The following is a 19,230-nucleotide window of genomic DNA, read 5'->3' as shown; positions in this document are numbered from 1 at the left end:
CTAGTTTCTTGGGAACCCTCCAAACAGGAAACATCTGGTTTGTCCCATTAGAAACTTAAGCCTTTACTTCTAGATTTGCCTTATACAAGATACTAATTTTCAGAAACAAAATACAAAAGATTTGCCCGGGGATTTCTTTGATTGTATCAGGTACTGTATATTAATTGCAAGCACTGTGAGTGTGTCATTGTACTTCCTGATTAGGCCTATTTTTCTAATCTATAATTATTGTCATTTGAGCTTTTTTAATAGCATCGATTATACAATGTAAAAATATATCAGTTATATGTAACTGGCAGACTGCTAGAAGTCCTGATTTTGAACCAAGACTCAAGTGTTCAGGTAGTGCATTAACAGAATAAGAAAGGGTGCATTACCCCACAGAATACCCTTTCTAATTACACAGCAGAGTGGGAATAGAAAGGGATAATGTGATGACAGTCATCCATACAAAAGGCAGTAGTCTACACATACTGGCAGCTTAATTGTCGTATATTTTTTTTTTATAGGCAAAGCAAAATTTTAAGAAGGAACTTAAAATTAGTAACAAAGGGCTGCTTTACAGATATTTTCAAGGAGTCTTCCAAGTGTGAATTGTTACATAGAAAATTATAGAGGTATTTATTTGAAAATGTAACAAGTAGACTCTCACTGAATAAGAAAAGACAGTCTCAAAAAGAACTTCAGAGACAGGACAAGATCATGTTTAATATGACCCAAGTAAGAGGAGTGAGCTGAGAGAAGAAAAATCAGATTTGTTCAAAAAAAGAGCGAAGTCACAATGTTATTTTGATGGCATTTCAGACAGATATGAACAAGAAAAGACTGTATTTATCTAGCCAAAAGGTAAAAAACTTGCATAATAAAACTTGACATGACCTGATGCTTTCTGTACAGATGTATACAAACAACTATCTCCAAGATTCTAGACAAAAAGAATCTGTTAGAGACCAGAGAAGCCTGAATGTGAAAAATGAAAGGGGTGTGCAAATCAGAGAGGGTGTCTGCCACAGAATGATCAGAGAGAGCTAGAGGCATACACAAAATGTGGTAAAGCTCCATATTAACAATAGTAGATTTGCACTAAGTCCAGAAGAACACAGGTTAGAGACACAACTAGGTTTTACAATCTGTAGGTGGTGACTCTGGATTATAGACAGTAGCTAAATTAATATTTGCAAATGCTGTTAACCCCATAGATCAAAAGTAACAGGGAAGGCATGATTGGGATTCAGGACAGAATGCTGCAGATGAAAACACTGAAAAGGAGCATCCTGTAAAGAACACACTGAAGGGTAAGGAGAGAAGAACAAATGAAAGGAAATGGTACTACAGCATCCATCTTTTCCATTATTTTAGCCATTCAATCAGATGATTTCATTATTTAGATCAACAACAATAATGCATCAAACAATTTTTGCACTCTTATGATATTTGTCCAAATACTTGATGCAGCGGAGGGACTCCATTGAGTTAAATCAGTCTCTGTCCTGCCCTCTCAAATATAACAATATACTTTTGCCCTACAGCATTCTCAACAGGCAACTTGCCTAAATCAAATTAGCACATCAAACTATTGTTAGCACTAATTAACTAGTAAATCAGCAGTCAATTAACTAATTAGCATACCAGTGCTCCCCAGAGTCAAGTAATTTATTATTTTAGTTTCAGCAAATACCCCTAGGCAAGTATACGATGCCTTAGAAACATGTTTATTATTTGAAAATGAGATGTGATAGATCTACATTTTTAGAAATAGTCTTGCTTGAAAATCAGAAAACAAAGAGTCTTTTGAATATGAAGTTAATTGATTTTTGAGCCCTAAAGTAATATGTGGTTCCAGTTGCATGCAATTGTTTTCTTTAATCCAGCAGGCTTGGCTTAAACTGTGTGAATCAACTGCTCAGCCTTCATTTTATTCAGAGCAGGGGGATTTTTAGTTGAGAAAGACCAAAGTTTCAGATGTCTCCCTAGCTGTTTTTCTTAGCTAAGAGGAAATAAAATGTTACTCTGACTCTGCTCTTCCATTTTTAATTTTTTCTCATAACCTGTATTATGGAATGTGAAACAGATGGGTAGGTCTTCGGAAGCTATATTCCAATTTATAGTAGTTTTCAATAATATGCTATACTTACTTTCCTACAGTAGTAAATGTGCATTAAGAAATTATTTTAAAACCATTGTGTTTTCTTGAGAAGACTATACTTACATTTAGGCAAGCAGATATTTTTCTGTACACAAAATGAGAATGCATTTCATACATATTATTCCATAGCTAACAGATCATGTGCTTACACAAGTGGAATAGGGTTTCTCCTAAGGCCATAAATACCCCTCTATTCCTGTGAAATAATGTATTTTATACTGTTAGGCATTATTGTTTGTATTTTATTAAAATACAAAAAGTAAACCTTACTTTTTTGCAAATAGAGTGCAGGAGAATCAAAGGATTAACACTTTACAAATGCAAACATGAAAACTCAGTATCCCACAGTTAACAGAGCAACCTGCTCAAAAGACATCTTTCTATTACTAAGAGTTTTGATTCATTCACCCAGCTAATGGTTGCAGTAGTTGAAGGCACTGCCCTTGACTTTTTCTTGCCATCCCTCTGTAGCTCACTGCCCATGCAGCTACGTGATGAGATCAGAAGCTTGCCCAGCTCTTAGCTGCCACACCACATACTCTGTCTCCTCAGTTCAGCTCTTCCTCCACCTTCAATTTAGACCAAGATGTCAAACTCTGCACTGAAGTGACCAGTGTGCACATCTAAGCTCTCTCCTGCCAACTCTGCTATGTGGGTGGTAGTCTTCAACTAAAGAGGACTACCAATAGGTAGGATGACTCTATCCTAACTTTTTCTAGATTTGCCAGTCATTTGCCAAAACCCCTGCTCACTGGTTATTCTCTTTTGGCACTCTTCCCCAAGGCTGAAGTTTTTCATGACTAGGAAGAAAAGAGAACTTGAGTTTGCATTAAGATAGCTAGAATGCACATTAAAAATCTATCAATCTTCCTGCTTTTATTTGTGAAGATTGCCAGTTAAAATCCAGGATGTTGTATGGCACAGATGCATATTTTTCCCTCTCACTTAGAAACACCTATAGCGTATGAGCAAGACTGGCTAAAGAAGGTTTAGGGCTGCAAGCAGGTGTGTGTTTTACATATTTGACTCCAGTTTTCAGGAGAAAAAAAACCCAATGTCTTCTCTACAAATAAATAAGATTGCAATTGAGTCTCACCTACTATAACCCTGCTTAACTTATGAAGTACTGTCAAATTGTAGTATCAGTGTGGTGACTATTAATTGGCTAGATATTAATCTCATTGCAGTAGAAATAAAATAACATAATCCACAGCAACATGCAGACTGACCTGTCCAGTAATAGGTTAGGTGCAAATAAAAGCTTTCCTGGGTGTTCCATGGAGCGCCAGACTAAGCCAATCATCAGTATTTCTAACCAGGCACATTCCAGCAGGTGGACCTGATCATGGAGTGTTAAATCCACAAATCCTGAAAGAATAAATAGGAGACAGTAAAAAACACTCCAGTTTTGTAAGTGGAACAACATTATTCAGAGAATCAGGTTAAAAAGTGCATTGGAGCTGGATAACAAAAAAGAAAAAGCAATAAAACAGACATTTGTTCTCTTTGCATTTGGGGCTGAGCTTTGTCTATTATGATGTCCACTGTGGTTCCATTCTACAGAACAGTGAGCACTTTCTAGCCCCCTGGCTGTGTCCTGGCTGTACCCTGCCCCAAGAGAGGGCAAGACCTCTAGACAATTTAGAATTTAGACAGTTTCAGTACCTGCTACTTTACAAAAGTGGTAACTATTGAGGGGAAAAAAAAAAGTTTGTCTTTTCCTGTATTTTTCCATTATTACCAAATGCAAAAATTACTTTCAGAATTCACAGACTGATGCAATGGCATTTGCCTGAGTCACTGAACAGCCTGAAACAATAGAGCTGAAACTTAAAAGAGCAACATTCTTAACTACAAAGCATTGATTACAGCACTCAAGAATAAAATTGGCAGAAACTGTTGACTATATATGGAGAACAAACAATAAACATGTTTCCTGTTAAGTATTGCCTTAGTATGACAACACATAAAAATACAGTGGTTTTATCTATGCTTGAAGAATACAACAGCAATGCAGGGGCACAAGTCCCCATGTGGTATCTGAAGTCTGCAATCAGTGCAGTCAGTTATAGTGCCATTGTTTCACGTGGCTGCACATCTTTCTGCAGCAGATTGCTTTGACTGTTGCAGTAAAACTGAACTTGTTACAACTATGACAATTCACTTTCTTGTAAAACTCTGCTCATTCTACAATATTCTGGATGCCAAAATGCTTTGGTTTGCACAAAATTAAAGAGAGAAAGTAAAAAAGAAATCTCATAAATTACCTTACTAGTATTGTAGAGGAGGGATATTTTGTTAGCCTGCTCTGAGAATAGAAATATACTGCCCAACAATGCTAACATCTTTTAAAGTACCTGAACATCAATACTTTGCATTAAAAAGCCCTAAAAGGATTGGCCAACTGTCTGTCTGTCATTGCTGTCTGGAATATTAACTCCAATTTCAGTGAAGTTAAGGAAGTTTCAAAAAACTAGGATGAAAAAGAAAACTGGTTTTGAGTCCATAGTTTAAGAGGTGTTAGCATTGTTGGGCAGTATATTTCTATTGTCAGCCTGACATCTACTTTGGGTTCTATAACAAAACAGCTAACACAAACCTTGATTAATGCAGGTTTAGAAGTCTGTAATGTAATAATACACATCAACTGTAATTCATAAAAAAACTTATCAAATTACCTTGATGGTTTTTTAGGTGACATTATAAGTTTAGTTGATAAAAATAATAGAAACAGAGTTCTACAAGACATTTGATTTCATAAAAACATGTAACAGATGATTAACTGAAGTAAAATATTTTAAATGACACATCTCCATATGTAACGGCAAAAGAGTAATGAACTGAACTGCACTGACGTATTTCTAAAGGAATGCCATACAGTTTACTTCTTTACCCTAGACATCATGATGGCATGTGGGAAATAATGCAAAAAGCAGGTTGGTAATGTAAGCAATCTAAATCACTCACTAGCTTCATCATAAAAAATCTAGATATAAGTTTAAAACCAAGAACATTAAGCATATATACAAGATGGAAACAGTAGCAGCTATGAAGAGGACTTGAAAATGATGGAGAAAAATCAGCCCAGTTTGGGAAGCTACATCTAGTAAAGATGAGGAACTTCATAAAAAGTCAGGGAAACTCTGAGAGAGTAAGGAAATTAAATTACCTCTGTGTTACCTGAATCTGGTAACCCTTCTTCAAGTGGGATGAGAAGTTGAACAGAATGATAGAGGAATGTCAAAATAAATAAAGCATTGAAAAACATGCCCTTTAGTGAGGAGTAAGAGGAATTTAGTTACTCTGTGAAGCTAAATAGACTAAAGGGGTTAAAGGGCTGCAATAGTGATTCTGTGATTCTGTGATTCTGTAATAGGTAAATATCTAAAGAAAAAGAGAACGGCATTACAAAAGGTAATGCCCTAACATACAGAAGCCCATGCTGGAAGCTAAACCTGCTCCAAGTCAGACTGCAAATGAGAGGCCATTGTTAACAACAAAAGTTGTTATCATCTAAGCAACATACTAAGTTTCCATGAATTTGCTATCATTAGAAACATTAATCAAGATTTAATTATTATTTTTAAGACATACTCTTGCTCAAGCAAGCTAATTCAGAATAATGTTACAGAAGGTTAAATTAAATGATGAATAAATCATTAGTCACCTCATCACTCAGAGCATGCTGTACTTTAATGTCACTAAAATTATATGTAGATGTGCACCGCATTCTCAAATATCAGTGTTCTTTTAATGCTGGCAAGTTTTGAAAGAAAAAGTATTTTTGAATTCTAAACTCTTGGTTACTGTGCTTTAAGAAAAAAGACCTTCAATTCACTGTTGCTAAGTTAATTGCAGCTTACGGATATAACCTACATCTGACTCCATACACCATACTGGCCAATTGCATGACCTTATGAGATATCCCTTTTTCATATACAGGTAAGTTAACAGTATTTTTGAGTGACTGCCAACACAGAACACAATAATCGTTCCACAAACTCTTGTATAAATATGGAAATCTGAACTTCTGAAAAGCTAGAAAGGTCTTCTGAGCACTCAGCTAAGAGTAGGTGGCAAATAAATTTATGTTATGTGTAGAACACAAAAGGGTAATGTTCAAACTAAACTGATTATCGTTTCTAATATAAAGCAGCAGTATGGGCTGCATCCATGACAATATGATACAAATCTCTCTCTCTCAGACAATAAGACACCATGAAGCAGCAGTGAGTCCATGGATAAAAAGCTATAAAAAGCCCTATTTTTGGCAAGCATGACTCTCTAGAGGTGACATTAGACCTGGGAATCCAAAACTGTATGACCCTACCATCCTAAAAAAGGAAGGCAGCAAACACCTACAACAGGTATGAGCAAATCTCTTTGTAAACCAGGAGTTTGGGCAGTTGCCCAAAGGGAAATGGTTGCCGTGAAAGAACACAAGGGCTGCTGGAAGTAGTATTACGTAAAACATATATCCCCAACAACAGAGAACTGGCTTATGCAGAAGATTGGTTGGTCGCAGTAAGGAACAACATAAAGCTCAGATGGCTTTCATTTATTGCTACTGTAACATACATTGTGAACCCTGCAGTCCTCTGAAATGACCAACAACATATACATATGTATGTCAAATTTTACCAATCAAATATTTTGAAACTAATAAATTCATCATTTTCCTTAGTGATTTTGACCTAATAAGTAGCTTTCCATTTTATCAAAAACAATTTCTCTAGCAATTAACATTGTCTGAGACCCAATATCCAGTGTCATTGCAGATTTAATCCTACAACAGTAAGTCCTCCAGTGGGTACTTACTATCATTTGGGGGTCATTTTATTATCATAATTTTGTAGGTTCTACTAATATTCATAAAACACAACTACAAGGTGTCCAGACTATTTCTCTTTACACAACAGATGATAAAGCAATCTTCTTTTTAAATCTGATCCAACTGTAATCCTATCTGAGTGTTTATACCATATGTCTTAATTACCATGGTATATACCTGAGACATGAATTTCAGTCAATTTTTGCAAGATAATAAACAACGTTGTGCCATAAAGAATGACTGTCTCCAGGTGCTTTGAAGGAAAATAGAGCAAAGGCAGTAAAAAGTTTTGAAAGCAATAGCAAAGGTCCATCTAGCAAACTACCCCATTTACAACAGCAATTGATACCAGATGCTTATGGCAAAACATACAGCAGGACAAACATATGCTTCTACAGAAAGCTTTCTCAGGCTCCAGTGGTATGCGGCTCAGGGACTTCCAGAGCCAAAGATGGTCTTTTTGTGCTTAATGTCCTTTAACGTTTTTTCGTCCAAGTTTGTCCAGATGCTTTTTGAACCCACTTAGGCATTTAATCTGCTTCAGATTTTTTATAAACTCTGGAAATAGTACACTTGAGTAAGGAGTTTCACACTCTAAATTAACACTAGGAAAAAAAAAATCTCCTGTTGTTCTGAAAAAAATATCTCTTACTTTCATTTGATGCATCTAATTATTTTATTGGAAATACCGTCATTCCCTAGGTCATCATCTCACTGCTAATCTTCTCTTTTCCAAACATTTTTAGTATATTCAGTCATTCCTCATGTGAAAGTTTTCCTGTTCATCTTTGAACTCATCTTGTCCTTCTCGGCGCATTTTCCAGTTCAACTATATTCTTTCAGGGACAGTGAGACTAGGACTACACAGTTTTTCAGTCTACTCTTGTCTTCATCACCTCAGTCAATATCATCCATAATGTTTATCACCGTTATTCACACCTTTTTTTTCAGCTAATTTCTGAATATGCTGAACAACATAGGCCTAACTTATTGATCTCCAAAGGTTATGTCTTTCCTAAATGTCCTGCCTGTTTGTCTGGAAAGTCTTTTACTTGATAGCAACAGGAATTTTTATAATATATCCTATAGCAAAAAATATAGGATATTATACTATATAAAAATATTGAGGGAAATCAGAACATTCCTACATTGTGTGCCTTAAATTTGCACAGATGAACCACTATTTTTTCTATCTTAATGCAGTGTTTTTAAAAGTGACAACAACCACAGGAAAAGGCTGTTATTTACAATTCAATACAGTATCTCAGCTATGCAATGGTCATGTAATAGACCACATTTGGAACAAAACACTAATTAGGTTGGCAAAGACAGCAGGGAAGTAATGATGAGTGCTGCAATCTAATAGCTAGCAACCATTAAGAGAGGTTTATATAGACAAAAATGTCTATGTAGATGAAACAGACAAACAGAAAAATAATTCCTACAGGAAGTTCTGTTCTCAAGAAACAGCCAGGAAGAGGAAAAACAGCATCTGTTTCTCCTAACCTAAAGCACATTGGAGGACCAATAGCTCAGTCACCACTGTTTGATCAAGATGGGAAATCTGTGCTTGCTGTAGTCCCACGAGCTCAGTGCCCAACCTCTTCACTTCAAGCAGAGAGGTGAGACTGCATCTACGCATTTATCTAACACATAAGATGTCATTTTGATCTGAACTTGCATGGATCACTCAAACTCTTCAACCCTTAAGGCTGAGCCCTGAAATCTCTTAGTTAAAAGGTGGCTAGAAGCTAAGAAGTGGCTAAAAATTAATTGCACCTTGACTATAGCCTTGTCTGTACACAACAACAGCAGGGCAAAACAGAGTCCAAGGACAAGTGAATCGGAGAACCACAAACACTGTTTTTCATAAGTCTCGGTATTAACACAGCTATCTCTATAATGCCATTTATTCCTACTTCTTTCCACAGATCTTCAGGCCAAAATTATAAGAAACTTTTATTAAGTTCTCCCTCCTGAGGGCATTTAAAGTATGACATCGACATATTGGCTTAATTGTTTACACAACTCCAGTGTTTTAAATCAAGACCTATTTTGAAGACTGAAGATCAAAAATCTCTAAAATCTAACATTTTCAATCCAAATATTTTGCTAAAAATGTAGTCTCAATATTTCTTTTTTTTTTTTAAAGAGATATTACTTTTGTGTCTGTAAATGGGGTGAGAAAAAATTTAGCTACGACTTGCTGAGTTTGAGGGAGGAAAGTCTGAAAGGCAAACGCAGAGCAAGTGGCACAATTGTAAGAGCCTCTAAATACTTTCTGCTCTTCAGAATTCTCTATTTTCACTGCATGTATAATTATAATATAGCAGAATACCAATCCAGACTTACACACTGTCTCCTCTAAGCCTAAACAGTCTGTCAGAAATTAAATGGGATGAGATCAGAGAGAGTAGCATCTGCTTTTAATTACTGTTAATTCCTTTTAACAATTTTACTTCACATTTGCCCTTTTCAGCTCTAATGTTTCTAAACCTCTTCCTGAAAAATAACAATTATAATTTACAGGCGTAAACATAATACAGGTTAGGGATGTTTGGGGTTTTGGTCAAGACCCAAAAACTCAGAAAGATCATGAGGCCCTGCTTTGATGATCTGTATTCGTACCAAAAGTCAAGATCAAGCAAGCTTTCGCCCTTCACCTCCATGGGAAGTTTCCATCCTCCCTGAGCTAGCCTCAGGACTCCTGTCTTATGCTTTGATGGGTGTACTGCCCCAGCCAAACTCCCCACCTGATGCTGTCCCCAGAGCGGGATGCTGCAGGGATGTCACATTTGTTGCTTTTCTTTCAGATCCCATCTCTAGGAGCTGGTCGGTTCGGCTTCCACCTAGAAGCTGCACCGTGATGATTCCAAAATGCATTTCTCAGGTAAAAGACAACCGTTTCAACTGTTTTTCAGGAATGTGTAGTTATCATGACTTCACTCAAAGCTTTCTGCTCGCACAAAAAGTGCATACTTTTTCAGGCTGTCCAGTTCATACCTTTTCAGGATGAGGAGACTAAAAAGTTCCTGAGGCCATTTCTGGACCAAATAGCCAATGCCTTGTTCAGGACAGGAATCTCTCCTTCCCTCTTCAGGTACACACCAGTCTAAACCTCAACCAGATGTACCCTGCATACATCAGACCTAATAAATACTGTCTTATTTCAAATTTACTATGCCAAGCAAGCTTGTAAAGAAGTTATCCAAGTGGAAGTTGATCTACTCAAAAGTCAATACTTTGCACCAAGCACAATCTGGATTTAAGGCTGTTGGAAACACTTCAGGGGGAGTGACAGATAATCATCACTGGTCAGACACACATTCTTTTCTCCTGACAATCCCTTGCCACATTTTTATGAAATACTGCTGTCTTGCCCGAGAGAAACACCAGAAGCCCACAGTCCAGCACCAGCTTGACTGGCACTGCTCCTGGGGAGATGGACCACATGCTGGCCCAGGGGGGCTGTGGGAACAGCCAGCCCAGGAGCCAGCCCCTCACTTTGGAGTGCTCCTGTGAGTTTTTGGGACAGTGAGTTCTCACTGAACAGCAGCCCGAGCAAATTATTGTGCAGAGTTTGAGTGCCTGGGAAAAATCTGTCCTATGCTGGTGGATGGTCAGGCCGTGTGTCCAAAGCTCAAGGTTTCTTCCTCACTGTGCTCTCCCTGGCACAGACGCAGCTTGGAGAAGATAAGCTGGGCTGTGTTATGGCCTAAGCCTGTGGCTGTCACACAGTACAGACTTACCCAATGAAGCTAAGTGCTTTCATGTCCTGACTTTCCTTGCATGTCACTGTGTCTGCCTTGACTAAAACACAATTTTTATTTTGAAACTGTTTCACTTTGTTAACCAAAGATTATTCCAGAAAGTGCATTAGCAGTACCAGTTAACACAAATACATTGAGGGCTTCCATCAGGGAACATAATAAAAGTAATCGGCACTCACATAGCACTTTACATTTTCAAAGGGCAGTAAAGCCATTAAGTATTATTAAATGTATTTTATAGATAGAACACAGAGAGGTTAAGTGCCTCATCCAGGAGGAGGCAGGATTAGGATGGAGGTGTGGCAGGCTCTCAGCACACTCTCTAGTCCTTTCAGCCACAAAGATCTCTGGGGCGGAGAAGCCTCCTTGAACTCAAAGTGCAAGCTCTGTTTCTTGCAAATCAGTAAAAAGGTAAAAAAAAAAAAAACAGAAGAAACTGAACTTTTCTCAAAGAGAAAAAGGAAAGAAAGCTTTACTAAATTGGGGGGGGGGGGGGGGGGGCGTGGAATTGTTTAGAGTGTGAGCAGAAAACCTGGATGCAGAGAACTAAACTAGCATTAATTCTTAACTAGTTTCAAAACACTCACTAATCTAGGCAAGGTAACTGCCTATATAAAAAAATCCTAAGCCTAAACTTTCTTCCCCCTTTAAACAAGCAGTTTTGAAAGTTATTAAAATAACAACAAATCTTACTACTAATTATAACAACTACTGTATAAGATTATTGCTAGTGAAGGCTGCCCGCCAGTTTGCTAGTGAAAGTTTATCTTTTTTTTTTTTTAAAAAAAGGGAGACATGTATTTTCTTCTGTACAAAACCCAAGCACTTCAAATGATCAACAAAAAGCGATGTCATTATTACATGACAAATTCCTGCAGCACTATATAGCAGGTATTTAAAGCACGTTAATTATCGTTCATCTCTTGACTGTAATCCAGACATCTGAGACTCAGGCTATGCTTTTGCAACAGTAAGATGCTACTTTATGGTTCTTTGACCACCGAGAGCTGTGCTATTTCTCAGGGAGTTCAGACTTGCAAATAAAATGCACAGGACATTGTCTGTGTACTGAGAACAGGACAATGGCAGCTGTTCCCAGTGACTTTAAGTGTAGGAACAGACCGTCAGCTGCATGTGAGGGCTCTTCTTTTGAAGGGTGTCCTCTGAAACTTTCACGGCACAGGTGAAGAAGGATACTATGCAAAATATGTTAGCTGCTAACTAAAACGCACAGTTTTAAATACAACTTTTCTTTATTGTCTCTACAACAGTTAATTACATTATGCTAAATTTATACCAGTACTCAGGCCAGCTGCAAGTAGGTTTGAAGGGGTTTTTTTTAATTTGTCATTTTTGTAAGAGGTCACTGCTATGCAAAACATTTTCCATCAAAAGCAGATCCAACCAAAAATCATTTGTGGGGCTGGTTATGCATTCTTGCCTGACTTTTACAAACTCAGAAGACATGCTCATAAATACAAGTTGTCCTCTCTACCTCATTCTTCCCCCTCCTTTCCCTTCCCACCCAACCAGGCCTGCTACTCTCCTGGTCTGTTCTGCTGGTTTAAGTGTGCAGCCAACTGATGAAATAACCCAGCAAGAAGGAAGAGCTTGAAAGGAGAGTGACAGGCAGCTAGGGTGCACCAACCACCTTGGATGGTTTACACTTTGTGTAAACCTGCGCCAAGACTTGAGGTCATGTCCAGCATGACTTGGATTTTTTTGTATGTTCAGCTGCATCCAAGGGAGCATGAGGTTTTCAGCATTTGTTTGACCTCCTTACTAAAGTACCAGGCTGTGCTCCAATCACAGCCTAAATCAAATGTAAATAAGTGATGGTTTTGTGGCTGTTGAGAAAAATCATTTGAGGCAAAAGGTCTCTTTAAGCAATCACTCTTTAAGCAATCTCTTTAAGCAATCACATTTTTTAAGCAAACATAGTCACTCGAGGGGGAAAAAGGAAGTAGACTGAAGTAGACTCTTTCACAGCTTTTTAAATGACCCCAGCATGTCCGGGTGAGGTTTCAAACGGTCGCTTCAATACACAATTATACACAATTAAAAATAATTTTAAAGCCTAAGATCAACCTATGAGACTACCCAGTTGTTTTCCTCTTTTCCAGAGTGCACCTACATGCATTTATTACATCCTTTTACTATTTTCATCAGCATTTGGGTTGGCAAAGGCACTTTGGATTGGGCAGTATTTAATGGTATTGGTGAGAGCAGCAAGGTGAGGGGTGTTTTGCGCAGGTCTCTGCAAACCTGCTCAAAGCTGGCTTGGGCAGCTTGGCCTTCGCTGTAGCCCCAGGAGACAGACAGTGCCAGAGCAGGAGGGCTCTGAAAAACCTCAGGGTGGATGGACAAAGACAATGCAGATAAGTTGCATGGCCTAATGGCCATATGGGTGGCAGGATAGGAGTGGCAAGCAAACAAAACTCGACTGAAGTGAGCCTGAAGCCCTACTCTACCACAGGGAGCTCACTTCTACTTCTCTGCACCTCATTTTTTCCACAAATGTTATGGTATAAAAATATCTCCATTGTTCCATTTTTTATCCTTTTTGTTCCATTAATTATAAGAGCTATATGAAAGACCTGAAGGTTGTCATAACACAGACAAGAACATCTTGGAAAACAGATATAATTACCTTTGCAAGGTAATTCAGATAGTGACCAGCTTCAGTCACTCTTCTCAACTAACATTTTTTTATTTATTGAAGTAATTAGAGGCTGAAATTAATGATTATTAACCTTATTCTTTCTGAATGTCCCTAAAATCCTGGGTTTATACTTCTGATTATTTCCAATAATTTAAGAATTAAAGTTTCACCACTTCAATTTATGTCTCCACCCATGCCTGGAAGCTTGAGAAATGTCACTTTTGAATTTAACACCTTTTTTGACTGTAACAACTTCCATGTGATGAAATTGGGAGGGCTACCCTCTCCTCTTCTTCATTCATAAAATCCAGTGAACAAAGCACTAAGCTTTCTGCTCCACAGTCTATTCCATCCCAGGATCTACTGTACTCACCACTGAACCAATTAACATTCACTTCAGCAGCATCTGGAACTAACAGAAAAGAGGATTTTGCAACCCAAGAAGATGAGGGAAAAACTGTCAATCCTGTAATGAACTTGAAGATTAAAACTGCTTCAACATTACAAATAGAAATTGCTTAGAACATAATGTGCTGTACCCAAGAAATGAAGCAAAACCTCAGAGTTCATGGTCTGGTCATTCATTATAGTCATTAGGAAATAAAACTAGCTTGACTAAGGCACCTGCATCCATTTTATTTCTTCATATTATTCACTTTTGGAGAAGTCTTATTTTTGTCTATTGCACTTGTATGTGAGTAACAGAAACTATGTATGTATATGTATTGTTTTGTGTGTTGTATATGTATTGTTTTGTACCTATACCAAAACAGAAGAATAAGCATATATATATAAGGCTCAAATATTTATTTTCCCTCCTATTCTTTTCACTCCTACATGACTAGTCTTGAACAGAACCCAATCTCTGAAAAATTATCCAAGAAATTGTAATAATACATCAAAGGGAAGAAAGACAGCAAAATTAATTGCAGCAATTTCCTTTAACCACTACAACAACAAGAGCATTTTAGCAGCTGTGTGGGAGTGTCATCATATGACAGAGCAAAGGAATACATTACAGGGAAAGCAAGACACTGGAATGCAGCTGTCCATTTATATTCATTTTCTTGTCCAGGGAAACCTAGTAAGTTAGCAAGCAGCATGTTTCCAGAAAACACATCATTCACTTAAGCCCCTTTTCTTGCACACCCTCCTTCAATGGATAACAAATCCAAGGCACCTTGCATCTGCAAAGCCTTCGGCACCTCAGGAAACTGCTTCACGTTGCATGGACCAGGCTCAGGTGTGCATACAAAACATGGGTGTTGCACTTGGAGAACCACCACCTTGTACTGAAGCTCCTATACCACCTGCTGAGACATATGCTGACGCTAGAGCTGGTTGAAAGCCCTCTGACAAAGCATTTGATATTGGAAAGTGACAGGTCGATGAGTATAAAACACTCTGGAGAACATGTCAGATTTCACAAAATGAATATAAACAAATAAAACCAGGCTGGTTTCTATCAGGGAACACAGAGTGTCCCTCTCAGCTACCTCATCTTTCAGCTTTTCAGCACTCCACCAGGCACCTATTCCTACTCAGCATTGTAAAAGCTACCTAAACTTCTAGAAATCTAGGACTCTTTTTTCCAAATTTGTCGTCTTTTCATTTTAAACAGATGACTAAAATATACGAAATCTTACTGGTCTATTCTTTGATATTGAATAAAATGTTTCATTTCACCTGAAAAAGTTATTATCAGTCAAAAAGTTCCAAAAGTGTCATTTTGTATTAAGTGAAAATGATTTTTTAATGTTTGGATCTGCCACGAAACGAAAAAATTAATTATTCACACAACTCTGATGGAGACATCTGGAAAAGCTTTGGAACAGTGTACAAGCTCATACAAAGTATCTGGACGTATAAAACCTATTTGTCATCTTTCATCAGGACCAGAAAGTTGCATGGGATTCCATTGCATTAAAAAAATCATAGTAACATCTTCTAATAAGTACAACAGCAGAAATTAAAGATTAGAAGAAAAATGTGTAACTTAAAATTCAGCAAATTTCCCCTGGAATTATAAATTGGTATTTTTTCAAAATGGTAAAAAAGTATTAGTTTTGATCTTTGTCATTTACAGAGAAAATTTGATTTTGTTTTTCTTTTTTCTTTCACCTGTATAGCAAATGCAATTTTGACAGACTCCTCATGGATGAGAATTAAACCTTTAGCTTGGATCAGGAAATAGAGCTACTTCACACAGTTCAGACATAGACTAGGAGACCATTTTATGAATAGCATCACCATACTGACCCTCAAGGCACAATTTGGTTCATATATAGAAGACTTCCAGGCTGAAGGGTCCTGTCCTCAGAGGTAGAACAATTGTGTTTGGTGTAGAAGCCCTGAGGCAGCAAATATCATCTTACTGCTACCCAAATGATGTTACCCACATTTGATGATATCCAGAAGGTTCTTGTGTTCTTGTTATATATTTCTACAGCTCATGTATGTTTAAAAGCATCTACAAGCACACCTACATATAGTCCTACCCCTACCAACATCAGGTATTATCTATCTGCTGAGAGACTCAGAAGCCAAGAGACACAGTGTCAGGCTGGCAGCTTGCTAAGAAGGGGGAAATCAGTTCATCAGTATTATACTGAACTGCTTTTGACATCCCATTACTGAATTATTTGAGATCAGTTTCTGACAAGCTGGTTCCTCTGTCTCCCACCTACTTGAAATCAGCACTTTAAAAGTTACTCCACAAATTACTTGGAAATAAATATCTCCTAGGAAAGCTGATAACAATTATTCACTGTCAGCTGAAGAAGAGCAGATCAGAATTCATCAGACTGCAGTGATGGAGTTTTACCAAAATCTCTCAGAAGCCCTAGCACTGATAAAGAAGGTACAAAAAGCCTCATCTGGAGTTTAAAGAAAAGAGCACTCTGACTGAACTGTCTGCTGAAATAAGACAGTAAGGGAAATGCATTTATGCAGCCTGGCAGTGTCTCATTCAAGTGTCAGGATCTTTCTCGAACACTTGATTAGAAGTGGCCCCTTCAAACAAAAAAAAAAAAATGCATGGAGTGGAACAAAGGTACAAAAATAGAGAGAGTTGAGAAACATAATTGATTTCAAATAAATTATGTATTTTAATATACTACATTATTGCAGACTTAGTTATAATTAGTTTTTCCTTAGACATACTTAGCAGTACCAAAGATCACTTCTCAGGATAGCTTTGCATAACACTTGGACAAAGTAGCATGTAAAACTTCTGCAAGATATAAGCCACATTTTTGGGAAGAGAGGCATAAAACAGGAGCATATGAGCATTATTTAAAAAATAGCAGATTTAATTCATATTATCTTCAAATTAGGGTTTTTTTGTTTCACAACAGGGATATTTAGCGTGCTTCACAGCTTTCCCATGAAGCAGATAAAGTCCTGAGATAGCACTTTAGGGATGGATACACTGTAGCACATTATAAGAGAGTTACACAAAACTAACACAGGCAGGCATTCGCATAGCCAGGAGCAAAATTAGCGTTTCCCAGTGGTAAAGCAACATTCTTCCCAAAAGGCCCAGTGTAAAAGGACATAATCCTACATATATACCCGAGGGGAAAAACAGTGTATTTGGTATTCATATCAGAGCCAATGATTCTCCATAGCTGTATTTATATGAATACCAAGTAGGAAAAAAAATGAAGTCACAGGTAGCATTGATAAATATGCTAGGTTTTCATGGGCAGCTCTTCTCTGTCAGCTGAGAACCTATCAATATATACTGCTTTTAAAATGTGTGAGACATTAACCCCTTAATACCAGTGTTTAATTCCAACATTGCTGAATAAAATATACTAGAGCTTTCCTTTTCCACAGACCTTGCAAAATCCCACCCTGCAGAAGAATAATAAAAATCAGCTGCTGATTCCAAAAAGTCTGCCACATGCTTCTGTTGCTTCAGGTCACTATTTACTACCTGTAAAGTGCAAACATGGCCCAAAGAATTCCCCAAAGAATCTGCTGCCTTCCTGAAAGACATAGACAGAACTTCTGAAAAATATGCACTAGAATAACCAACCAATCACAAGCTAACTCAGCAAAAAGAAAGCCTCAGGGTTCCTCTATCTTCTGAATAGCACAGGTAAATGAACAGCCAAGCTTTGCCTCCTTGGGCAGTAAAGTCTCTTGTACCCCAGGAATGGAAGCAAACTACAGACCCTCTATGAACTAGGCTGCATCTTGAGTGAGGGGGAAATTACAATGCTTCCTCTGCCCTTTGACTCTCCAGCCCCTCACAGCTCTGGCATAACATTACAGAACATATTACAGATCAAGCAGAAATATACAAAGTAGAAGCTGTACAACATCTACTTCAGAAAAGAGAATAAAGGCTGTAAATGGCACCAGTAACTAGAAGATTTGTGCCTTTTGTACAGGAGAGATTGGAAAAGACCTCTCTGTTGAAGTAGAAATAAAGAGAAATTAAATTAGAAAAAGGTTTGAGTTAGAGCTGTATGTTACTATTGACAGTACAGATACACGAGTATTTCTTTCTAGCACTCTCATATTTATACTCGGCTGTTCATTCCCAGTATACTGTCACCCTCACATTTCAGCTGGTTCAACTATTGCAGTGAACTGGACTAGGGAACTCACACAAGTCATAGCCAACACAAAACACACATACAAAAAGGTTTTATTTTTAACCCAGATCAATCCTGCTACTTGCACAGCTGCCCCAACCCAGGGGGAAGCAGAAAGGTAGGTACTGCTCTAGCTGGCATTACAACTGGAAGAAATACTTGTGAAACTACAACCCCAAAAGGTATGTCCTACAAACGTATGTGAAACTCACGTATTGCTACAAATACTACCTTTGTAGCAATCAAAAGAGATTTCTGAAATAGGTCAGACATGCAATACTACTATATTAATTTATATTACTACGGCAATATTCTGATTTTAGCTTTATTCTGGTCAGTCATTTCTAATACAATGAACATACCCAGTAAGAGGCTCTTCAATGTTATAGTAAATACTTGGCTCACTTGTCAGCACCCTGTATAGCCACTTCTTTATTTGCAGCCATGTTTTCTGAGGGACAGCAGCTGTTGCAGAAGGTACTTCATTATTAGGCTATTGATAAGATTCAATATTGTCTGGAAAATTTTTAATTAACCTAGTATGCCACATTCCCTATTTTTGTGAATCAAGTAAAACAAGATTTCTTTAATTTTAATTCTCTAAATCACCTCAGACACTCCAGAATGTAATTTAACAGGGAACACAACATATTTTTTTTAGAGTCTAAGTGAGATTTTGAACGGTACTTGTCCCCTTGTCTATATATTATCCTTGATTCTGGGTCTCATGACTTCCTACTGGATTAACTGACAAACTCCAAACCAAAAATCTCAAGCTGCAGAGACAAAAATCACAGAAATCTCTGCCAACATGCATTTTCTTTTTCTGAGGTCAGTCTGCTCACAGGGAATACCAGATACCCGGGAGAACTGCTGGGTACCCCCAACATCCTGAGCAGTGCCCCTCTCAGGTGGGGAAAGGGAGCAGGACTCTGAGTCTAAGTCAAGATCTTGATTCCTCCCTCCCGTTTCCAGAACTCCTCTTTTCAAGAGGCCTAAGAAACTTTAGGTCTAGACCCAGAGTCTGCACTGATCTGCACTGATAAATAATGCATTTCTATCTCCCTGCTTGAAGACCATGGTGGACAGCTATGCTTCTTAGAAGGAACAGAACTTTCCATAAGGAAGACAGGAGACAGTATTTTTTTATGGCCACTCTTAGCTGACAATGAACTTCTGGAGGCACAAGGTAATCGCAGATTTCTCATATGCTT

General features: G+C 37.8%; 1 protein-coding gene across 1 annotated transcript in view; it reads right to left on the bottom strand.

Moving 5' to 3' along the window:
* ESR1 (estrogen receptor 1) overlaps nucleotides 1-19,230 on the bottom strand; it is a 159,558-nt gene that overhangs the window by 25,724 nt on the left and 114,604 nt on the right. Inside the window, 1 exon segment of the mRNA XM_074818769.1 lies at nucleotides 3,376-3,514. Within this exon segment, the coding sequence (XP_074674870.1) occupies nucleotides 3,376-3,514 (139 nt within the window).

The sequence above is a fragment of the Strix aluco genome, chromosome 3, assembly GCF_031877795.1.
Source record: "Strix aluco isolate bStrAlu1 chromosome 3, bStrAlu1.hap1, whole genome shotgun sequence".
In the NCBI taxonomy this organism is placed as follows: domain Eukaryota; kingdom Metazoa; phylum Chordata; class Aves; order Strigiformes; family Strigidae; genus Strix; species Strix aluco.
Note: the sequence above shows the minus strand (reverse complement) of the source record. Positions and strands in the feature narration are given on the sequence as shown.